We start from the raw sequence: 25105 nt of genomic DNA, 5'->3' as shown, positions 1-25105 counted from the left end.
CATGTGTTCGTCATGGGGGGTGGGATGGGGACAGAGGGGTGGGAGGAACTTGACACAGGGCAGGTGAGCTGAGGTAGGGTTGTCAGTGAGACCAGAAGGTTTTAGTGGAAGGAAAACAATTTATTTATTTATTTTTTGGATTTCTAGTAATTCTGGTGAAAGAAACTGCCAAAACGTGACTCCGTCTGAGAGGATCGAAGCACACGCAGAAACTTTACTTCCCATTTGCTGCGTCAGAAGAATACCTTGATGGGTTTTGTCAGGGGGGTGTTACAGCATGTGTAAGGCGCTCTGCTTCTGGAGAGGTTCTGGCAGTAAAAGAACTGTTGAGAGCGAAGTTTTGAGCACCTTGTTCACGTCCCCTTTTTAGATGCAATTATCTTTGTTAATTCACGTTTGGAGTCACTATACGTTGTTATTTCAGAGTGCCTGGTTACCTTGTGTAGTTGGCTTATGCTTTCTTTGTATCTTTATTTGTAAAAGTCCGAGTAAAAACCCTATCTATTAAAATTGAAAATATCCTTCTTCCCTTGTTCATGAATGTAATACATTTCTTTGGTAGATGAAGATGAGGATGGTGATCGGATTACTGTTAGAAGCGACGAAGAAATGAAAGCCATGCTGTCCTATGTAGGTATAGTATAACAAATGCTGGTGTTTTCTGTGTTTTTCAGTTTCTCTTTGTGTATTTTTGCTTGTATCAGAGTGTTAACCGAAGCTGCAGTGTTCACTGCACAGTGTTCCTGCGTTAAGTTCACAGTATAATATTCCTGTATTAAGTGTAGGTGTTCAAAAACTGTGTCATAGAAGCTTTATGGACATGCTTGACTTTTTAAAAAAAAGACTTGTACACTTACTGATCATATCATAAACATTAAGAATAATGCATCTTAATGACTTTTGCATTAGGTATAGTGCAGGCTAAATGGACTATCAATTTCTTGTATTTTTTATGCAGTACTTAAAGTAACGGCTCATTAAAAATGAACCCCTGGGCTCTAAAAATTTTTCAAAATCTACTTTCATCTGGAGACTGTTTCACCCCTCCTAACAGAAGAGTTTCATTGTAGCTCCGGGCTCAATATTCATAGAGGATTTAAAAATGTATTTTCTGTTTTTTAATATGAGATATATGTGTGTCTGTGTGTGCCTTTATATACACAGATGTGTGTAAAATCTCTGTCTAGATACCTATAAATATAAGACCTGTCTGTAGAAATAAAGTGTGCAGTTACTTATTGAAACAAAATACTTGGAATATAGCTGCTTTCTTGTTGCAGGTGTAAGTGAAAAAAATCGTTTAACATTTCCTTTCGAACTAAATTGATAAGCAAGAAAATAACAAATGGGTATTTTCTCTCTAAGCCAGATGGAATTCTGGTTCCTCATGAAGTGCATTTCTCACCGTATTAATGGCCTTAACTTGGAACATGTCAGAAACAAAACCTGTTCAGTACCGTTTGTAGGTGGTTTTAACGACTTGGTTCAGTTTAGTCCTCCTCCTCAGTTCCCTGTGGCAGAGGAGGCAGAGCAGGGATCACCTACACCTTGCCTGAGTCTTGCTTAATGGATCCCTCTTGGGCCCACGGTCTCTGGTGTTTGGCAAAGCAGCGCGGTGTCCTCGTCCTGAACTGAGCCCATAAATACATCCAACGATTGGTGTTTCCTAGGAAGGGGGCTTGGTTTTTCTAGGCTCCAGGAAGCCTTTCTCAGTGAAACTCGGATCCTTTTGATATCTGCAGAGATTGTGCTGTTTCTTGCCTTGCGAAGGCTGCGGTGGACGTTGGTTGACGGGAAGGCTGTTGGCAGACCCTGGTCCAAAGAGACTTGAGTCATTGCCTGTGACTTGATCCTGGGGTGAAGGAAGTGCAGGTTCCAGATGCTGGTCGTTGATCTCTGTGAAACTCAAGGGATTTAGTGAACAAGCCCGTCTCAGGTGCGGTTTTCTTTCCAGAGGAGGTGTAACCGTTGTATTACGAGTTGGTATTAAAGAGCGTGAGACCGTTGTGTGAAAGAAAGGAAGAAAAATCTTGCAGTCAAGGGGGTTTTGCGCTTCTTTGAGGGTTTTTTGTTTTGTTTTGTTTCATACAACTAAATCAATGGTGATGCTTCCTCACTGGAATTCCTTGTGTTTCTCAATTTTTCCTCTTAAAATGTCTGCCATTTCTGCTGTTAAACTGGAAAACTTGAGTTTTCCTGGCACAGTCTTAAGATTAATCACGCCTTTGTAAGGTCATCTTTTAGCTATGCTTCCAAGCTTACTGTTAAAGTTTCAGTACATTAGAGTTATGATTGCTCAACTCTCTGCTTTCCCTTAAAAAATTATGGGATGTCTGTAAATGACTTCTTTCTGCTTCAGCAGCTTTTCTTCTCTGAAAATTTTTCCCTTCAGTTTTAAGCTTGTTTCCTATTTGAGTGTTGCATTGATGGTTTAACTTTCTGACATCATAAGTGTCATTTTGGGGTATGTTTATAAGAAAACAAATGTTCTTAGCCTACAAGAAAAGGAACGAATGTACTGTCTTCTTGAAGAATATACCGGGGTCAAAAAATATTAAATTTTGAGTATTTTGAGGTCTGCAACAAATATTTGGAGGATTGAACAGCTGCCAAAATATTTCTACTAATTTTGACATAGTACAATTTACTTCCAGTTCTGCTAGTGTTCTCCAAAATGAAAGTGGAGGGTTTTCTTTCAGTTTAAGAACAAAAAGATCATTCCCTGACAATACAGATCTCTTCCATGCAGGTATGACACTATGATTGGGGAAGACGTTTGGAGTCACGCATCTTTAGGCTTTTTGGTTTCTGAACTTGACAGTAAGTGATTTCAGGCAGTTCTGGAATTATTTTAGAGTATGGAGAAATAGTTTGTATGATGCTTATGCAAATATTTTGGAATGATACATAAAATTATTGTTCTGTTGTGCATTGCAGTTAATTAAGACAGGCATTGAGTAGCAGTGTAGTTGCACTTTAGCTGTTGTCTTGTATCAGTGTAAAAAGGCAGTAATTTTTTTGACAGCCACTGATTGGAAAGTTGCTTGCAGCTTTCTGAAAGCAAGGGGTACATGCTTTGGATCAATAACTGGCAAATTTTCCATTAAAAAGAATACCTGAACAATGTTCCAAATAGCCACTGGCATCTTAATTTTCCATGGAAACCTCAAATGCTCGTGTGTGGAGGACAAGTCATTCTCAGACAATTTTTGCAGACTACTTGTTAACAGTTATTGCTGTCCCAAAAGGTTGACAGCTTACATGATTGATATTTCATTTACTTGTCATCACTGTTTGAGTAATGGAGAGGGCCATGGTTTTTTTCTCCCTCTCCTTTTTTTTTTTCTTTTTTTTTCTTAATAGGAAACAGTCTCATATATGTTTATTTTAGTTTATTATTCTAGGGAGTATGTTGTATATGTTTATGCTATGTGTATGTATTTCTTCAGGTCATAGAATGCCACTAGTAAAATGGTCATAAAAAAGTTTGGTTTTCATAAGCAGTTTTGGTCCCCGGTGGAGGAGGAGGTTCTTTCACAGCTCCATAACTGTTAGGTACTGGTGACACATTTTTATGAAGGGATGTGGGGGAGGATTTGGCATGTTATTCATGACCCCCTTGATACAAAATAAGTCTATGGGATAGTCCTGACTCCTGAAAAACCTCTTGATCGTTTCAAAAGAATGGGCTTTTGGAATGAATAGCTTTTCTCTGTATAAGCACAGCGAAAGCCTGTGTCCCGTGGTTATTTAAGATGTGGATTTATATGTTTGTGCACTAATATGAATGAGATGCCCACCCCCCCCAAAATCTTGTGGCGAGATTTTAATGAGAGAAATGCTTTTAGCAGCAGGCATTGTACTAGCTGTACACACAGGAGGTGGGGCTGGATGGATCCTTAAACCCTCAGCAATTTTCTTTCAAACAGTTTTTTCACCAAAGCAAAATTTCTTCCTGTTTCTTGACATGAATCTGAAAAACAGAAGTACTGAAAAACTTCTGCACGTGAATTGACTTTGGTGTCCATCTAACACTTGCTTATTATAGTTTAATCCCATTGTAAGAGGAAATAAAAATGTTTTGTAACATTAGGTGGTTAATAAACTTTTATCTTTTTTAAGTTGCATGGATAAAAAATGCTTGCGTTATGGGAAACCGTTGGTGTGAGTGAAATACATGTGGTTGATTCCATAGAGACTTAGAATTTTTTTCCTCGTCGACATCCATTCTTGCCAGTTAGAGTAATAGTATCACAAAACGCTGGTAACAGTGACATGCTGAAGTCTTAGACCACACTCGGCTGGTGAGAATTAGCATGAAAGTCAGTGGAGCCACACTGATTTATGCCATGAAGATCTGGCCCACAGCCAGCGGGTTTGCTTCAAAGATGTTCGGCGATTGCAGAAGAAACGTGCTTTGTGATGTGCTGTCGATATTTAACACATCATGATGAGAGATGTGCGGGTTATAGACAGTAAACTCATAGCAAAGTCTGTCTCCTGCCCCAGGATTGTCTGGTCGTAATGTTAAACGTCTGTCCGGTGTGCTCGCTGCTCCTCAGGAGTGAGGGTCAACTGAAAAAGGCTAACAAAGATTTCAGTTTATTTAATCCCAGATGTTTATTTCTTCATTTAATACCACTCTTCATCTTCATCCTCGTGCCACTTCTCAGGCTTCCTCATACCACGTTACGTATTTTTTTGCTCTTCTTGGGTCTTGGTGTTCTCAGATACTTTTGCATCCCTTTTTGTCCGTTCTTAGCCTTTCTTTATCAACAAACTTCCCCCCCAGATCACTCCTAGCAGTTCCTGTGGAGTTCAAGGTCTCGATATGTCTGCAGTGTAAGGCTGCTTTGCATACCCTACTGTGCATTAAATTTGTACGCTAAGGGAGTGTGCGACATCTCCGCTTATGTGGGATGTGACCCCAACTGCCCTGACCGTGCTTCATCACTGCAAATCCTTGGATGGCTTCCAGGTTCTCCTCTCCCTTGGAGTTTTCCTAATTGCGCAGGTTTTGACTGTATTTACAGCATTTCTTTGTTTCCACGTTTGACCGGTTTTCCCGGCTTCTCCAGGTGCGGCAGCTGCTGCTGTGTTTGCTGTACATGTTTGGTTCGCTCTTCTGAAGCGTTCACGGGTTTCAGGTGGGCCCGACACTTGCTCAGCTGAGCCGATAACCGACCCCCCTTGCTTGTGCTCCTCCCGTGTCGCTTTGTTGTGTGAACGTTGCGAATGATGAGAGAGGATTCTGAAGGCTGATATGTACTATGGCAATTAAAAAAAAAAGCCAAACCCACATTGAATTAAACAATCCATAAGTGCTCTTACTACTATTCATACATTACTGAGTAATCTCTTTCTTTAATCTCTTTGCAGTATTACTCCACTGTAATGGAACAGCAAGTAAATGGACAGTTAATAGAGCCTCTACAGATATATCCAAGAGGTAATGCTTAACAAATTCTAATCAACAATGATGATATCAGTAAACTGTTTCATCAACAGTTATGTTTTCGGGGGGTTTAAATGCACATAACGTGATGTCTACCTCTTAATTTGGATAGAAGAATTCATTATTGTGGGGAGTGTAGAGAAAACTACATTTATTGCATATAAAATAGCTAATTTACTGGAGTAAATTAGACTAACAAGATTCAGTTTGCATAGTACATATTTAAGTACATTTAAAAAACTCATTGGTGGTGATTCTGCATGTATTCAAACCAAAGCAGATGAATAACTTAAGTTTTGGATACTTAGGAAAATTGGGCTTTGTTAAGATCTTCTAATATGATTAATCAGTCTAACAGACTTGGCGAGTGTGACTGTCGTTGTTCATTTTGAAAATGGGAACATGTCTGTCACAGAAGCTCTATCCGTGACACATTTTATTTGAGATTTGGGCACTTAGCAGTGGTATCAAAGTGATCACAAGTACTTTATAAGAGTTCTTCTGAACAGGGGAAGATGTAGTCAATTATGTGGGCCGAGGCAATTAAAAAATAGGTCATCTACATCCCGCGCAAAAATCCATAGGCAGCTAGTTAGGTTTTTGGGAATGCATTGCTCTCTCTGAACTCAAATAACGGTTAAAAAAAGACTAATCCATTACGTAATTCCGCTGATTCATTCAGATGCTCCCAGTATCCAGTCTTTGAATCTCTGATTCTTAATTGATGAAACAGATAAGGTTTAAATTCTCCAAGTAAATCTCCCAGCAATAAATTAATTGAAATAATTAAAAATTAAACTCTTCTCACTTAACTGATATTATACAAATAATCATACTATGAGTCTCCCAATTAAACGTTCTAGACTTCCATTACTTACAACTCTCTGAAGTTTGAATTGGGCAATTAACCAAGAGCCTTCTCAAACACATGCTAATAAGGTCTCAAAAGGAGGCTGGGTTTCCTGGTAGTCTAGTATGCTCCTGTTCAAAAGAGACGTCAATTCAAGGGGAAAACGGAGAGTTTTGGCTTGGGTTTTTTTGTGGCTCAGGCTAGCAGGATCTGATTGAGCGGGATGTTTGAGCTGCGGGACTCCAGAGCAACCAGCAGTCGAGATGTGTTCTCGGGAGAGAAGCGCAAGGACAGCTATGGAGAGGGAAGCTATCTTCTGCCTCTTCCCAGGCTGAGATGCGAGGGTCTCAGCCTTTCTCCCCAACTACCACTTAATTACGACATACATTCTGTCTAGAACCACCGGCCACCGCTTGCAAGAAATAAAATGCTAGGCTTTCGTGTGGCTTGGAGAAACCAATACAGTGGATGATCCTAGTAGGTGGGGAACCCTTCTTGGAAATACAAGGCAATCAGATATATTTCCCTTTAAGCAAACGGTTCTTTGTGCTCAGTAGCTGGCATGCCTGAGTGTTTAAAGGGATGTTTTGAGATTACAAATCAGGCGTAACCTTCTTTGAGATTCTCCTTTTGGGTCCTTCCTGAGGAACCAGCCAAGTAGATTCCTGCTCCTGTGGCTGTCTGCTTTTTCTGTTAGCTTTACATCCAAGGATAATCTTCTTTGACTGTGGAGGTTCAGAATTCATCTCCAGGCTGCTGAGGATATGATCCCTGTGTATTATCTCCACGTTTTCACCGTTGGTTTAACTGTTCGCGTGTCTGCTGGGTATTTCCTTGTAGGTGGCTTGCCACTTACTCTAAATTGCTTCAGAGCTGAGTTGCTGTTTGATCTTTCCAAATCACCTTCTTAAAACATCTATTCTTTCTAGGTTACAGCTTTAAAGCTACCCTGTACTCCCTTCGTACCCAGACCGCCTCCAAGTTCTACTGCTGCTCTTCTGCAATATTGAACAAAATGCTCTTCCCTGCATTTTTTTTTCCATCTTCTTGTCCTGCCTCTCTAATAACATCCCAAATTTTGTTAGCACAAGCGCTCTTCCTTCATGCCCTTTTGGCCATGTCTCTCTACATACTGCAGTTTAAAGCCCTGTAATTTAAGATTCTCCCTTTTTAAGAGCTTTCTTTGCAAGCCCAGTTTTCCTTTGAGTCCTTTTCCCTTTCTACCCCTCTTACTTCTGAGGAAGCCTCCCAGTTGCCGTCTCCAGGCAGCTTCTGAAAACTCGTGTCTTCCATAAAGCCTACGAGTAGTAAATGTCCACGTGCCATCCTCTGTTACCTTGGCTGTGCTTTATTCATTCGATAATTTAAATGTCTTTTAATAATTTAAGAGTCTTTAAGGAGGAAAATTGGTATTTTGTCTATTTTTAAAAATAATGTATTGTTGCTGTCTAGGGAGTAAGAGCCAGAGTTCTTTTTTTGTACTGAAAATAAACCTCTGTGTGTGCACATACATAAACAACAGTGTGTGTGCGTCCGCCCCTGTGTATCTTGCCTATGTTACATATATGTATCGCATCTGGGGAGTGCAAGGTGACCATGCTATTCAAATATGTGTCATGAAAAATATTATTCTTTTCATATGTTGTTCAAAGTGTCGATTTTAATGTATTGGAAAACATCTAATATGCTTATATATATTTTAGAATAGTTTATTGTTTTCTGGTTGGGGTTTTTTTGATGCCCACAGTATCATAATATTTTTCTTCTTACAGATGCACATGGTAATTTCTAATGTCATTTAAAGGCACATGGCCTGGCCCTAACTGATGTGTTTAATAACTATCATCTGTGTCCTTCTGACTAATAAATAGTTCGGTTTCCTGCTGTCAAAAATTGAAGGGAAATGCATGTGCATCAGAGAAAGAGAAAAATCAAATTCATCCCTCCTCAGACAATCAATCAAAAGTGACAGGCCCTTTAACATACAATTTGTAGGGCACTGTAGTTTTAAAATGGGAACTGTCTGTAACATGTAGCTGGAAGCCTTTGTGGCTTTAACATTTGACAAAAGCACATCCGCTGAATGGAGGAACCAGGCGATATGTGGTTCAAGAGACTTGAGGAAAACACTTTCTCCTCCAGCGGCATGTCCCTCTGTAAACCTAGACATCATAATGAGATGCCACGTCTGTACGTCTGCATCCAAAATGTGGCATTTTGGTATTGCATTTATCCAGTGCTTGGTTTCTTGAGACTCACTGCTGTCACCCCCCAATGTGGGGTTTTTTTTCCACATTTAAAACAAACTGTCTGCATTTGACAATATGACTAGTTCATGATGAGCTGACTCCTTTAAAATACATCTTGCAAATATTTCTGTTCGGTGCTAGAAAAAATACAGCGTGTGAAAATATAGTGACATAAGATTTTCGTTTGAATTACCAAAAAAATCTGATAATTCAAGCCAACAGTCCTCTTGATTTTGATGTGTTTTAAGCAGAAATTAGAATTTATATTACATGGTGTCAGAAAGCTCTTAGCATTTATAAATGCTCACTCCTGCAAGTTAAAAATTCTGGTTCATAATTCCCACTCTGGGTCTTGGGAGGCACTTTTCAATCATTTCTCTCTGCTAATTTTGGTGTCACCCTCATTTCTTTTTAAAAGATTCATTTTGAGCAAATTTGTAAATGGCCCTGATGTGTTCTACAATTTAGTCAATTACTGTTTCAGCCTGCAAGCCTCCTGGGAAACGGAACATACATGGCCTGAAGGTACGAATTTCAATAATTGTTTCAGTAAAGTTAGATGGATTTGTAATGCTGTGTTCCACTTATTGAAATGTCAAATAAAACTGCACTTTCTTGAGCTCTGACAAGCAGATTTTATAAAATTCCTTTTTCTTTTTTTTTTTTTTTTTTTTTTTGTGAGGGTGGGAGAAGGATTCATCTGCTGGGTGTTGGCTGCAATATCTGTATATTCAGTTTTATTAGAAATGGAATTGCCTTTCTTTTTGTTTTTAACCTCTGTTAATAAGGTTCCTAAATTTTAATATTCAGTTTATCAACTAATGTCTGCTGCTACTTCAAAGAGTTTTAAAAACCCCACCATATCCGTTTGATTTCAGTAATGTATCTCAGTGTGGAAGGCACTGCAATGAAATTCTTTTAGGTCGTTTGACTCATTCAGGTATGCGTATTGCTTCTGTATTCATTGTCGTTTTGGAATGCAGAAGGCTGTGAATATATTAAATGATTGTTTAGTTTTTAAAAGGAGGATAAATGGTGGACATATCATCTCTTTCTTCTGTATTATTTAACTAAGCCTTTAAGATGTAAAGATAGGATATTGTAGTCCATGAATTATAGCCTGCTAACCTACATACGGGCGAGGCCTCAACCGTCGGCATGCCTAGCAACAAGCTAATTAACCTTCATAGTGAAATGAGAAATTCATGGCAAATTACAGGTTAATTAGAAGAGTGTCCTCTGAACACAAACGACTGATAAAGATCCTTTCCCTGCCTGCAGGTAAATACTCGAGCAGGGTCTGCTAATAATAGCAGTTCGGCCGTCTCGGATTCCCTTCCAAGCAATAGGTAAGAGTCAGGAATGGGAGAGTTTGTCTTGTTTTCTTGTCTTTTCTTAAAACAAAATGGAACCTCGTGTGCGGTGGTTACCAAGGACAAGCTTGATGTTGAGTAACTTTTTCAATATGACTGCTGGGCACGGGAGTGGAGTGGGGAAGACGAAATTACCTTGATTCATGGGTCTTGTTAGCCTGGGACTGCTGCGTGTTCGGGAGAAGTATTTTCTGCTGAAAGAAATAAGTCTTTGCTGGATATTTCGGGTGGCTTTGTCCTTTAGGAAGCATTGAAATACTGTTTGTGGGTGAGGGAATTTGTTTTAGTTGATCTAATAGTCACTGTCTATGGCAAGGTGTGTACGTTTGGGTCTTTGTGGCTTATCTCATTCCAGGATTCTTTGATTTTAAAATTTGGTACCCAATTCAGTAGGTTCATTGTTGTGGGTAAGAGTTTTGAAAAATCTGAACAGCTTAGGTGCCCTGTTTCATCCTGTTTCAGCAAAGTTTTGGAGTCCAACTCCCTTATCTTTCTTTTTGGATTCCAGTCCTAATTTGAAAACCCATATTAAGATCTTAAAATGCAGAAGAACTCGTTTTCTTTTTTCCTAGAGATCTGATTTTAAATACTGGAGCGTAAACTCCCTTTTATTACAGGAACTGTTCCGGGAAGTCGTTGTACTCCATATTGATTTTAAAACAAATAACCAAAAATCCCACCAAAACCCCTTATGTGTTCTTAAAAGGAAATAAAAAAAGGCTGGCTCCATTTTCTTCGTAAAAGAGCATATTTGAAACATGGGAATAGAAATCTCTGGAGGTCCCTTTCAACCTAAATTATTCTATTATTCTAATAAGCATGTAATGTTGCATTTATCCATGCATCAGCATGCTGCTCTGTTTTCTCTCCGAGAGCATTTTGAAAAAAATAAAAATAACAACTGGCAAAGATGAACAGAGCGGTCGTAGTGCGTTAAGCCCGTTCGGTCGGTGGAGCGTTGGTACCCGTGCTGGCAGACGCCGGGAAGTGCCGCAGTGGTGGGGCTGTCCCACGAACCCTGTCTTGGCGTGGTGGGAGGGATCGACGTGGTTCCCCGTTGGCAAGGAGGACGCCACCCCGCGTGGTTGGCAGCAGTGCTGGAGCGGTGCTGCCTGGGTTGCCTCGCTTAGGTGCCGTTACAACCAGTTGTGAGCTCCCTTTGGTGGCTTTGTTAATTGTAGAGATTAAAAAAGCAAAGAAAGCCAATACCCTGTGTCAGGTACCTCTTCTGGTCAAGTTTGCCCCTGTCCCTTGGGGAAGATTTGCTGGGTATTGCGGTGGTGAAGGTCCTATCCACGACTCTTTAAAGAAAATAAATCTGGGTGTCCTCACGAACTGCAGTCCTCCTCCCGATCTGTCACACCGCTGAACTAAATAAAGCTGCGTTCTGTCGCTGCTGGGCTTTGGCTTTCGGTACTGCCTGTACTTTGAGCTTGTTCTGAAAGTGCGTTGAAAATGAGGCTTCTAGAAGATTCTTGTCACCTTATTTGGTGGTTAATTGCCATTCCTTTTCCGAAACCTTCTGCACTATGAGTTTTGTTTTTGAAGTAATTGAAAGTCTCTCTTTGTTTCATGTTCACAAATTGTTAGTCATGAAAGATGACAAGATCAACTTATGTTTCCTTGGAAAACTTAATTTTTCTTTAAAGTAGTCGTGGGAACAAGAGGCCTATTAAAGAACAAAGCCACCAAATATGAAATCTGTGTTTTCACTGTTCTTGTTAATAATGATCTGTGATCAAGACACGTGCACATGCCTTTCAAGAATATATTATTTTGTACTTTTTTTTTTTTTTTTTTCCACTTTGGTAATAAGAGCAGAATGTCTCTTTGAGATTAAGTTTTGCAGACATACTGCTACCCAGGCAGTTTGTTGTGTGGAACGTACAGGGAGCAGAGTTTGTCAGGAAAGGAGGTGAAGCAGTATTTTGAGAGTGGGTGGAAGTAGTTCGAAGCCATTAATAATTTTACCTAGAAAACACACCGAGATGATAGTTGTGGTTTGTTAAAGTTCTCTTACTCAAAAAAAATAATATGGGACATTTTGCATAATGGAAGACTACTGACACAGGAGTAGTTTCTTCTGAAAAAGCACAGCAAGTTGACCTGGAATGGATGCACATGGCAATCTGGACTCCCCCCTGCCCTCAGTTTAGGTGTGTCCCTGAGATGCCAAAATCAGACCTGCTCCCCGGGATCCAGTCTACGGTCAGCTGACGTAGCAAAGCATCATCGATGGCACTCCCTGCTGCCGCAGATGTATAGGAATTATTGAGGGATAATGCCTTAAGGGGTTTTAAAACAAGATAAAACAGCTGAAAAGTGGATGTGAGCCTTATTTTCCTGTTGTTTCTTGAAGCACCTGGTGTGAAGGTATCTCTTTTTTTTTTGTTTCTTTTTCCTCTTTGAACTGACAGTAGGGTGTATCTCAAATGGTGGTATAGTCAGGTATCTAAAAAAGCTGATTTGTAAAGGTGAAAAATATATTGATTTTCTTAAATGTCCATTGCTCCTCCATTTCTGCTGTCTGCAGTTTGAGGGGTAGCTGTGCTGAACGTCAGTCAGCGTTGCTAAAGTTAAATCTATTAGGGTATGTAACCATGAACTTAATCTGATGGCTTCTTGTTCCTTATGGTTTCACTTCACTTTATAGAGTGAAATGGCGCTGTCATTAAAAATAATTGCCTCTTGGGTTTTTTTTTTTCAGCTTAAAAAAGTCTTCTGCAGAGCTGAAGAAAATACTTGCGAATGGGCAGGTAGGTGCGTGGAATTGAGCCTTGGCTACGTGCGCATCTCATCGCTGCCTAATACGGCGGTGACTGGCGTGCCACGACTAGGTGGAGAGATGCTTACTGCTCGTTTGGTTGTAATGTGTTCTTTTAATACAGAACTGGAGGGACCATGAAAACCTTCACGATATGAATGAGTTATGTGTCCTGGTTTACTTTGATTGGCATAGCAATTTGCTTCCCGTTTCTCAAAATGTGCTAATCAGATTTAGCTCCAAATAGATTGAAGTACCTCACACGTGTTGCGCCGCTGCCACAATTCCAGGGAAGAAAGTTAATCAATTTTGAATAACTAAGTCCACTGCTCAGTTTGGATGCCCTTTGTATTTTTTAGGGCAGTAGATACTTAAATATTTAGCAGGTTCTTGCAGGGAACCACTCTGCGCTGTTTGGAATCACCTTATGTTGTAGCTTCTTGAAAAAACAAATTGGAACAACGAAACTAAAACAAACCCCCCAAAGTTGTAGAAAGCTGTCTTGTTACTCTCCCTTCCTGCTCCAGGCGTTCTGGCACCCAGAAGTGAAAGGTTTAATGTAACCATTGATGGACAAGTGCTGTCCTGGACCAGCGGAGCAATCGTGTCTTGCCCGTTTTGAGCTGAATGTACAGCCAGGCTTGCAGTAGCGTAATGACATTAAATATACACCGTTAAATTAAACTCCCTTAAAAGAATCCCAGATTCTTCAGCAGCAACATAAATACGTTTTAACATTTGTCATAGTGAAAGCCCTTTGATAGCCTTGGAGGCAGGCACCTGTCCGTTGCGATCAAGCTTGCCTATTAGGCTCTATTGACTGAGACATCTGTGTCACTGCAAATAAAAGACTCTTATTGATTTTCTTAACTGCTGTTCACTTCCCCTCCATGTTTCGAAGGCTGAAATCTTAATTATCTCAGATGCGTATTCAGTGCCTTCACACAATGACCTCTCCAAGCCTCATTGGCATTTCATGAATCAAGTAGTTGTAGTTGAGCGTGTCAAGAAGATAAAGGCTGGTCTTCATGCTTGTCCTTCAGTATCACCTGTAACATTGCGGTCTAATAGATGAGAGCGCCCCTCTAAAATGTGAGTCGAACAGCCCAGGATTGCAGCCTTGCCTGTTTGGCACTGAATCCTTTGAATACCGCTTCGAAAGGTATTTTTAAGCCTGTCAGCGTTCCTTACGTGCAGGCTTAGTTTAATATTCACAGATTCCTGCCAGGTGGTTTTGTTAATGTTTCAAAGTCATAGCTCAATAATGTATTTTTCTGGGTAACTTAAAATTCTGTAAGTACCAGCAGCATGCTTCTGAACTTTTAAAATGAAGCTGATAATTACTCCAATATTACTGATTTTTTGGAAAAGAATTACTGGATGTAAGTAAAAGCCATCTTTTGGTGATAGAGTCCATAAGCTGTATTTGGCATTTTATTGGTTCTGAGGAATAGAAATGAGTATTTTGTGTGCCCTGCGATAGATTGGTACAGATTTCTTCCCTGTGTGGCAGCATGTTAGAAAGATATAAAGGAACCAAAACTCCTATTATGATATTAAAAAATGTTACTGTAACTAATTTAAAAAAAAAAAAGAAAATTCAAAATAAGTTTTGATACTGTTTTATTCACCCTGCTGTGATAGGAGTTACACTGCTTTCAGTTGAGAGCAAATGCTTTTTGTTATGCTGCATTGTGTTCTGCAAAATTTGGTCACAGAACCGTAACTGGAAATAGGTTTCTAGTTGTAACTTTAACTTTTCCCCCTTTTGGGGGGATTAAGTCACACTTATCATTACTTAAGTATGGGTTGGGCTATTATTTTTTATTATTTTTTGGCAGTTTATGCTTTCAGGCATTCATAATGATATTCCTCTAGTAGTTTCCATTTAGGTTTAATAAGGAATTCATATTAATCATTAAAAGAAGGGGACATGATTCTTCAAGATAATCAAATATTGACAGGTTAGAAATAGCTTTCTGCCTAGGTTCATTGATATAGGTGATGCGATATAAATATTTATTTCTTTTCTGTCACTCAGAGTAAATGCCACCAATTGATTCAGCATTGATATAGTGTCAACAGTTCATAAGAAACATTTGACTGGCTTGTGTTTTCCGATTAGTCTCTGCTCTATAAAGTGGGATTTACTAAATCTCTTCAATTGTCTGCTCATAGAGTGTGACTGCTTTCTGAAACCATTATTGCTTCGATTCGTAAAGCAAAGGTATGGCTACAGGACTTTGCCTCTGTCAGGCCCTTACGTATAAAATAAGGATTAATTGAGCATTTTGCTTTTAATGATTTACAAGAGATAGACACTGATTTCTTTCAAAACCAGCAGGTATAAGCAAGGGATGTTTTGTTTGCTGGTCCGTAATTGAAGTCTCTTTCGCTTTTTCATTAATTCTGTTAATATCGGCATCCAATCAAACTTGGGTTTGCAGGCTTAATATTCCAGTCCTTACTGTTGAGTTCATTGTTATTATGTTATCATTTTATGATTGAGAATCCAGTTTTCCCAGTAAAATAAATAAATCACCACATGTTTTTGGCATCTTTATTTGAGCCATTAAATCACACTTTATCTCTCTATCGGTTGCTGGCAGATCCCTGCTCCACCCAGTCTTCCTATTTCACCCAGGGTTTCTGGTTGCTCTTTGTGCACAGCGACAAGAAATGGTGCTGGGCTGGCAGCGGGTGCGAGCGGTGCAGCCGCAGAGGATGGAGCTGCTCCTGTCGCTGGCTTGTAGGGAACGCTGCGAAGAAAATACTCGCCTTTTACCAGTTAGCAAAAAGCAGGAGGAAAGAGAATGTGCTTTATGTCTCTGGTTCTGCTCAATTTGTTGCTTATAACTTGTGTAACTGCCAAAAAATTCTTTTTCCCTCCCAAGAAGCAAAGATACAAGTGTGTTCATGGCTTTGTGGGTTCATTTGATTTCTCTTAAGGGTTTTGTTCAGAAGAACGCTGCTGGGAATATAGGAAAGAGATGTTTGTTGTTATCTCAAAGGCTGGAGAATTAAAGTCCTCCAACTTAGAAGTGCAGAACTCCTTAAGCTCAATGTGTGCTTTAAATTAATGAGTACTGCAGTCAGAGAAATTCTTTTTAGTGCAAGGGATCCAGCATTGATTCTTTACACATTTTAAAACCCATTCATGAATTATTGTTCCTTATGAGGTGTCTTGTTCTTCCCCCCTGCCTTTATTTGCGTTTTCTGGTTGATGCAGTAAGCAAGATAGCTTTCACTAATAAAATAAATTCTAATTTTCATCATAAACCTTGGTACTTGAATGGGCTACTTCATACCCTCTTAGGATATCTGGCCCAGGTTTAACTACAAACAGGTAGTAATGCAGAATCCGTTTCTGCTTTGAGGTGTTTTGAATTTTCTCAGAACTCGGAGATTTTAACCTCACTGGAAGAAATGCATAGAGGAAAAATATTTCCAGTGAGAAATAAGTGTGCTTTTTATTCCGGTAGTGAAAGGAAAGAACACAAATGTTGGAGTTCATCATTCCTGTCCTTAAAACATATTAATTTAAATCAACTAAATATTCCATTTTCTGTTCATAGGACATGCTTAATATTGACTCTTTAGGGCATTTCAGCTTGTTACCATCACTGACTTGTGCCAGTTGAAGCCAGGGGCAAAGTTCCTCTTATCTGCACTGACATCGTATGAGAAGGGATGCTTAAACACGGCTTAGCGACGGAAGGGCCCTTGTCCCCGCGGAGTTGCAAAAGCCGTTTCAGAAGTCGGGTAAACACAGATAGTTGGCTTATGGCGAGCTCTGCGTGGCTCTCACCATGGTGCTTGTGGTACTTGAAATCGCTAATTTGAAGCTATCTCAGATGTGCTTATGTGATTTCTAATCACATCAGCGATATCATGGAGGGGGTTTTGATGCCGTTTAACACACAAGTGACAGAGTCTTTAAGCAGCCGTTCCAATTCATGTGCAATGTTCAACTTGGTATCCCATCAAATACAAATAGTTAATAGAAACAAGTTAATGATTTGGTGACAAATTCCTAGGAAAATATCTTTTAAAAATTGAATAAGCCCAGACATGTATCACTTGCAGTGATCAGACAATGGAGGAGATCTCTTTGGAACAGCAGATGCATGCAGCCCAGCATTTACTCTTATTTAAAATATTTAATTTAAAGTATGCTTTCCAAAAATGTCTGTAGTGATTTTTTTTTTTTTAATAGGTGGTTTAGCTGGAAGATCAGCATAACTGTATTTGTACAGGAGAAGGTTGAACTGTAGCTTTACATTTAAATTGCTCATCCAGCAAGGTGATGTGTAATAGGCGTATCAGAAAGATCCCAAATTCCAGCATCTGCAATGTACAGTGCTTGTATCAGGCTTCTGCTCGAGTATCTGAGGATATCATCAAATCTGGAGAGTTGTCCCAGTGAGCAGAAAGACTGAGACAAGCAATTAGTTGTGTACTTCAAGGAAAAATATTTTTAGAATAGCAGTTCAAGACTATTTTTTTTTTTCCCAGACTCTTTCCTTTAGTTAAAAGGTATATAAATTAAGCACGATGAAGCAATCCTACTGACAGAACTGTCACTCAATTAGTATCAATTATGCTGATTCCAGAATAAATCATAAACTTTTCTAGCCATACTTAAGATGACAGTTTTCTGTTGGATTGTTTCCATTCACCTCCAACTTTGGCTTTGGTTATGTGCTGTTCTGGAGACCCTTTTCCTATCAGTATCTGTGACCTGACCCTCTTGAGCTATATTATATCATTCCATTTTGACACCTTTTATCAAACTTTAATGAAATGACCCAGGCAAACAAATTGTCATTAAACTTTCCATCACTTTGTCCCTTGGTATCGTCTTTTATAAATTGGACAGCAAATGTTGTATTGATCTTCTCGTTCTTGCAGCTGAACTTGAAATGACCCAGACTGCTTGTTGTTTATGGCCTAGAGTTGCTTTTCCTTGACATTTCCATCCACAGCATGACATCTCTTTTGTTTTTCTTCCTTTCTTGTGGAGATGAATGAACAAGACATACGGTATCGAGACATCCTCGGTCATGGCAATGGAGGCACAGTCTACAAGTGAGTGTTGAATTTCACTTAAAATTTTCGAAAATAAATTTTAACAGCTCTTTTTTTTTTTTTTTTTTACCCTTCATACTTGTATTGAGATGTAGGTGGGCCGTTGCTGCTATGCAGAGAAGATTATAAAATAAATTCTTAATATAAACTTTTAAGGAATTCTCTTTACATATTTGCAAGGTGTCTGCTTTTGGATGCCGTGAGGGCTGGTGCATTTTTATTATCTTTTTAATGCTTAGCTTTGAATCCCTCCTGGGTAACAAGTTAATGGTTCACAAGTGGAACTTGAAATGTCCTGAAACATAATGAATTGCCTTCAGTATTTGCAGTGCCATTATTCTTGCTGGCTTACCACGCCCTTTGCCAGCCCGGTACCGAGGCTGACACCGGTGGGATGTGATGACACCCTCGCCCTGCCTTTCGCTTGCAATTCGAAATTACTATAGACCCCTTTCACTGTTGCGGTGACTTCCCTCCCTTACGAGCAGCTTCGCACACAGGCTGATGAATATATTAAATGATAAACTCCCCCAAATTTTGGTAGTGAAGCTTATACCCTGCAGCCAGTATTAATTTTAATATTGTAAAGATTATAATAGCAGAGATATAGTTTTCTCGACAGGAAAGTCTTTCTCATGCATAGTGCAAAGTTTAAACTACATAATGTAATATCTGGTACTTAATAGTCTGCAGTGGTGTATGAAAAATATTCCACTAGGAATTAAGAAATCCATACTTTGTAAGAAAGCCCTGAGGGAGTAATAAAGGTTTCCTCCAGAGAGCTATTTACCATATACAGTAACCCAGCATCCCATTATGATTTTGTTTATACCTTAGACATTTTAACTTTGATATTAACGGGGCTTTTTAAATGTTTTAAAAGCTATGGTGCATTTAGTTTAGTTTCTAATTGGCTGCCAACATTGCAAAACGACTCTCCTTGCAGAAGGTTTAATGAAAATGGACTTCCAAAACCTTAAAGGAACAAACCCCGTCTTTGAACGGACTCTTCAGAAATGAGGTTGGCCTTGTGAATGGAATGGAGTTCAGGAATCTCGTTGGCATCCCCTTGTAGAACAACATTCCTAGACCAAGAAACTTGCAGAAACAGTGTTGTTTTCTTACTTTATAATAAGAAAGATTTGAGAGAGTGTGTTGAACTCTACAGCTCGGTCAGTGACTTTGTGGGTTTTTTCTGATGTAGAGCAGGTTCCTTCCCTTCCCCCCGTGCTGATGGAGGATCCGGGAGTGGATGTAGGTGGGAGAAACATCGCAAAGGACGGCCACGGACTCTGGTCCCTGTGGAAGGCACCTGAGGCACAGTTAGAGACGAGGAATATCCCACCGAGTGAGAGAACCCACGTGTGTCATCGTTACCCAATTCTGGGTCATTTTCTTTAGAGAGGTAGCTGAAATAAGGGGCTAGCAGTGCGAAATCACGAGCAGCGTAAGAATGGCCGTACCAGGTCGTACCAAAAGTCTCTCCCCTTCATCCTGTGTCTAAGAGTGGCCAAAGTCTAAGGAATGTAACCGAGGCAAGCGAGCGTGTGCTTTGCTTTTTGCACTGTGGATCGGCCGAACCTCGTGCCCGTCGGTCGGCTTGCTCCTGCCCTGCTCACAAGGAACAGCTCCCTTCCGCGTTTGCGGCGTGCGCGCGGTGCGTACAGCGATGCCGTGCTTTTAGGTGCAGAAGGTGGAATAAAAATATCTCGTTCTTTTATAACGTTGCCACGTGCCTAGTACGTGTTTCACATTTCGTTAAATTCCTACGGGGAATTTGGATGAACTGCTGTGTAAAGCCAAACTGGCACTTTTGGGCTTCTTTTTGTGCTTCTGAAAGGTAGTATGATTACATGCCTGCTTTTTGTTTAATATTTTTACAAAAATAATTTTCTCTCGTGATGATTACTGCTTTAGTAAGAGTCTTCAGGAGCGATGAAGGAACAGAGCTCTGAACACTCAAGGCGCAGAGGGTAATAGCACAGGAGGGAACGCATAATACTTCTGCGTTGACTTGCTGCAGCGTGTGGGCTGATGCCGTGATCTGTGTTTTTACCTGTAAAAACATGAGCCCTGTTCTATATCAGGGAAGTATTTCTAACCTTTGTTTTTCTTCTTTATTGCGTTCATATTTTAAATTAGCAGTTGCAGTGACTTCACAGCACTTTCTCCAGTGCAAGTGCCGTTTCGCACTGCTCCGGGCAGCGTGCACCGTTTTTAGGTGTGGATGCTTTACGCATTCCCGAAGTCTGACTTTCTTTGCAATGCAGATATTAGCAGGATGTAAACATGAAATACAGTTTTTCTCCCAAAACTGGCTTCTAAGCTATGTGTTCCTCTCGGATCTTCCCGGATTTCTTTCTCGCTGCGTTGGATTGGAGAGTTGTGCCAGTTCACTCTTTCATCCCCGTTACCGAGCCGTGGTGACAAAGCACGTAGAACTTCCTACGTTGAAACAATCACCCCTTTGTAGAGGGAAGCCTGTTCTCCCTCCCCAAAGGAGCATCTGTGCTACACAAGCCCATAAGAAATTGCAAAATGGAATACTTACAGGTAGCTGGATTGCACTAGTCATAGATAGCAGCCCACATATATTTTATTCCAGTAAATCAATAAACATTTGTCAAATAAAATTAATTGCAAACGTTCGGCTGTTTTCCTCTTCCAGCATTCCACGCTGGCGGTTTGTTTCAGGAGCGGCTGTGTGTAGTATTGATCTGAATCTAAAGAACGAGCGTGTCTATGTGGTATCTTTTTTGTTTTTTCTTTCTTTCTAGCTCTTTATACTAAGTCATATCCATTATGGCAATGATATATTATCAGCATTCAGCAAACAAGATAGCGTGTCGCAGGTCGCTGAGCAAAAATTTTCAGGCTCTCTTTCCACGTGAATTAACTACTCTTGAAATAGTTTATTGAGATTGAAGTATTGATCACTTTTCATGCTAACCTTGGCTTCAGGGGGAGAGGGGAGGTGGTTTTGTTCTCTTTGGAAGACGCTATGTTTAGTTAGAAAATGTATTTCATTTGTTTGGGTTCTTTACAGCTGCAACTGTTTTATTGCTTGGAGAAGAGGTATCTTAGCTTTATTTTTATGACAGTATAATTATACTTCAGAAATACACTTGATTACTGTGTGTAGCAAAATTGTTCCAGTATATTGGCTTGGCCGATATTGCTATACAAACAACTTTTCAGTCAATTGAGTCTGGTAAAAAATCAATACTTTATAGCAATATTTCTAGTGAGAACTTGCTGAATCTAAATTTTTTTTTTTTTTTCTGTTCTAAAAAGAAGGGATTTTATAGTTGTTTGACTTCCTATTTTTCCCCTACCTTTTGATACACTATTTTCTTAGTTAAGGAATAATAACAGTTGTAGAGTTAGGTACGACAAAACCAGTTAATTATTGCTTTCTGATTGCTTGTGTTTTCAAAAATATGTGACAGCATAGAAACAATCCCAAACTGTGTATTCAGAAAGTAGCTTTGAATAGACAAGCAATCAGAAAGCAAGAATTCTTCCACTGGTGCGTGGTGGGCAGCGTGTACCCTGCCTTGAGTAAAGCTTGTCAAGAAAGCGATGAAATCTGCCGTGACAAGGACTGAAAGCACGCCAGTGTCTTTCTCTTCTGTTTGCCGGTCGTCGTAGGTAGTTTACGTCATTAACTGGGATTTCCACTTTCTGTGGAGTATCATAAGTCCAATTTTAGGAATTTTTGGAAACTCGGCTGCCGTTATTTCATGGAAGTTCGACCTGACAGGAGGGCCCTAAGGCTGTTGCACTGGTTGATGTGTGCCCTTCCAGCTCTCTGGCAGACTTTCTAATTTTTTATCAACTGTTTTATAGGACCTGGTACAATGGAGAATGCACAGTCTGTGCTGCTTCACAGCAGAAGAAAACATCTATATCCCAGTACATCTATTGTATTTACTTAAATTGCTTTTTTTGGGGAAAAAAAAAAAATCATTGACTGGTAGGTCCAAAAGGCATTTGAAGTGTGTGTTTCTGTGCTGCATCTTTTAGCTCCATCATTGGCTGCAGAGCTCGTGAGAGACTGTTTTGCTAAGATTGCTCATTTTTACTTCAGTGAAGCAAGGTTAACGTTTTGGTTTGTAATGAAATGTGTACGCTCCGCCAGCCAGTCTCAAGAGTAGCCACGTTAAATTATTTAGACCTAAAATCCTTAGTTGTGTATATTTTGAACCAAAGTACTACAAAGTAGAGGTATTACTCTCTGGCAAATAATTACTCTGTGAAGTCTCTCTCATGTGGCACATCTAAAATATCACTATTTCCTTCCTTTATAGACAAGCAGAGAGAATATTTTACTCTTATTTCATATTTTCTAGTATTTGCTTTGCAGTTGTAGCTAATGAGAAGTGAGATGTTCAAGGAACCCTGTTTAGGGGATGGTGTAGCCTTCTGTGTGCCTGGGCTTTTTTTAAAATGTGTGTTGTGTGTGGTTTGTAAATTTTTGGATTCTCTTAGAGGAGTCTTCAGCAGCAGTGAGCTGTAACGCTCTGTATACTGAAATAAAGTCCCAGTGATGCCGTTATTAATTTGTGAAGTTAGCCAGTATCTGGGAGAGAGGGAGGAAGAGGGAGAACTGGTTATCATCTTCGCAAAACACTGTTAAACCAGACGGCTTCACTTTGGGTTGAGTAATTGGGAAAGAAGTGGCTGTTGATGCCGTACCGCCCAGAAGAATTGTATAGCTAGGGAAAGTAGGGATAAATGCGGAAGCCTAATTTGTTTGAGCAAATTACTTGAGCAATTTGGCTGTTTGGTTGAGTGGTACATTCCAGCATATGTCTGTCTCTTTATTCTCTTATCTCAACCAACCTTGGGGTGCCCCATTAGCACACTGAACGTAGCGCGTGGCAAGACAGCTGGGAAGCTGCTATCTCTTGCAAGACCGCCTGCAGACTGTGCCTTGCGAGTGTGTTGCGGGTCCTTTGTAACCTTAGCAGGGAAAATCGTGGTCAGTTCTGGCATGAGGGAGCCGGAGGTGATGTAGCTGTGTCTGAGAGTAAGGGAGGCGGAGGTGATTCACCTCCGTTTGCTGGAGTGGTGGTGGAATAGTTGAGTGGCTTTCCTCTGCTCAGTCGTTTCTGGCTTTCTGTGTGAATATGCAATACAACAGCAAGAATCTGCCCCTCCTTAGGATACTTTCACTCACAGATGATTTTGGCCCCTTCGCGAAGGAGGCGAGCGTCATCCTCTGCACATGGCAGAGGGTAAACGGAGACCGAGGGGGGAATGCAAAGCAGGGACGGAGGCAGGAAGGGAGCCCCTTGCTGCTGGTTGCCAGCCCGGAGCGCTGCTGGCCGGCCCGTGCGGCTTCCCCGCTGTTGTACTTTCCGGGGAGGTTCTCACTACGTATTATCCACACTGCCTGTCCCAGCCTGGGGCTTGATGCAGCTCTATAGAAAGGAGGTACAGGCAGGTTCAGTGTTTTGTTTGGCGTTAAAACCAATCTGTGGCCGTGTGAAGGCTGAAAACAGCATCTCCCTGCACGCCGGTGTCGCAGTGGTGGAGGCTTTTCCCTTTATTTCCTTTCCCAGACCGCATTCGTTTTCTGTTTCTCTTGTTTTATTTTTAGTCGCGCTGAAAAGCATCAGAATAATAATGGCTGGCCTAAGTTCGAAATGCCCCACCAAATTTCTGCGTATTATCGTTGCAGTTTAAACAAGACTGACCAGTGATTGCTGTTCACTTGTTTCTTTTGACCCCGGCTATCGCTTGCCTGCCTCATAAAATCTGTTATGCACAAAAGTGCATAAAATGAAGATAAAGTACCTCCTTCAAGTCTGACAAAAACCATTCCTTTGCAGAATGGTAGCTGCAGTGAAAGTAAATAAATGAATGGACAGCAATCACAGCCTAGTTGATGAAACTGTTCAATTAAAGCACAGGCATTTACATGGTGTAATTTCCCTAAATTGCCAATGAGCCCCTTTAGACACAACCAGTGTTCAAATTGATTTCAGCATTGATTTTGGCTGAAGCTGATAAATTTCTGCTTGTTAGTTAAAGTAATTTTGCAGAAGACTTTGTACTGCAGTATTGAAGTGTTCATTTAGCTGATGGTTAAAAGAGGAGTTATTTACAGAGGGTTCTGCCGTTGTTCTGAGATGGGACAATTCCCCGGTCATCTTTTTACTTTTAATTTTTAAGCTTCAGTATACGATCAATAGGTTATTGAAACTGATTAAAATGTATCCAGCCAGCTGCCTATGGCTGTTTAATTAGAAACTGGGTGATTCTTAAATTAAAGTTGTTTTGTTTGCATTTTATGCCCATGGCTTGGAGGATTAAGCGAACAGTAATCCTGAAAATGTGCGTTTGCTCTTGTCGCCCGTGAGCGAGGTGGTGCGTGAGCGTGGTGCAGCTTGCTTTGCAGCTTGCCCCGATGTGGGCAGTATCGCCCGCTTACAAATCACAAGAGAGTTGGCGGGGTTTGCCACAGCCACGCTACGCCAAGTTTATAGGCACTGACTGTTGCCGAACAGAGAATACTTTTTTAAATAATGCTTTTGCTCCTAGAAGTGAAGCTCGTGAGTGAGAAGAGGTGAGATGATAAGGGGCAGAGGAACATGTTTTTATGCAGGAATGCTTTTTTGCCTTTATGCTGCAGTGTTGCGTTTCAGACTCTCCTTAATCTCCGTTTGGTGTCTCTGAGGAGCAGTGGGTGGAACGGCACCGGCGAGGTTGACATTGGGTTTTCCATTTCTTTTCACCCCAGATTCTTTGACAACGCTCTCTCGAAATGCTAAAAAGTAACTGCTCAGAGCGCCGCGGATCGTCACAAGGCTTAGCCAGCCATACCCAGCTCCGAAGGGCGGCCACCTTCCCTGGACGTCCCCACGGCTCTTTTAATGACCGTGGCAAGGAGCGATCCAGGAGGAGCAGTGCCAGCGCTGTTTCTAGCGTGTTGCTCATCACGGTGGTACCCAGTAGTGAAGGGAGCAGTGTAACTAACCTCACGGTGTTTATGCTCTCGGCCCGCTCCTGGGGAAGAGCAAGCTTCCTACTCGAAACTGAACTATGCTTAGAAGAAAGCACTCTTTTTGCTATTTCAGTGAATATCTAGAATACTTTTGCTGCTTGGTACGCTTCTGTTTTCTACTACTTGTCATTATTGAATTACTGAACAGCTCTGTTTTTCCTTAATAGTTGTTACGCTGTGTCACGAGCACATCTCTTGTGAACAAATGGTTTGAGAATGCAGAAAATCCAGCCTTGGGTCTCCTTGTGAAGACATGTCAGCATCTAAATTGCCATCACCGTAGGATGCGGCATACTTTTTGGCTCACTCTGTTG

The 25105-nt window shown here is 40.6% G+C and overlaps 1 protein-coding gene across 1 annotated transcript in view; it reads left to right on the top strand.

The window, feature by feature from the left end:
* MAP2K5 (mitogen-activated protein kinase kinase 5) overlaps positions 1-25105 on the top strand; it is a 136802-nt gene that overhangs the window by 12288 nt on the left and 99409 nt on the right. The window contains exons 3-8 of the mRNA XM_086471513.1: positions 563-630; positions 5380-5449; positions 9039-9079; positions 9836-9903; positions 12635-12683; positions 17715-17779. Coding sequence (XP_086327639.1) covers positions 563-630; positions 5380-5449; positions 9039-9079; positions 9836-9903; positions 12635-12683; positions 17715-17779 — 361 coding nt within the window. The remainder of the gene's footprint in view (positions 1-562; positions 631-5379; positions 5450-9038; positions 9080-9835; positions 9904-12634; positions 12684-17714; positions 17780-25105) is intronic.

This window comes from Leptosomus discolor, chromosome 11, assembly GCF_034619465.1.
Source record: "Leptosomus discolor isolate bLepDis1 chromosome 11, bLepDis1.hap2, whole genome shotgun sequence".
NCBI classification, from domain to species: Eukaryota; Metazoa; Chordata; class Aves; order Leptosomiformes; family Leptosomidae; genus Leptosomus; species Leptosomus discolor.
The sequence above is the reverse complement of the archived record's forward strand: the minus strand, read 5'-3'. Positions and strand labels throughout refer to the sequence as shown.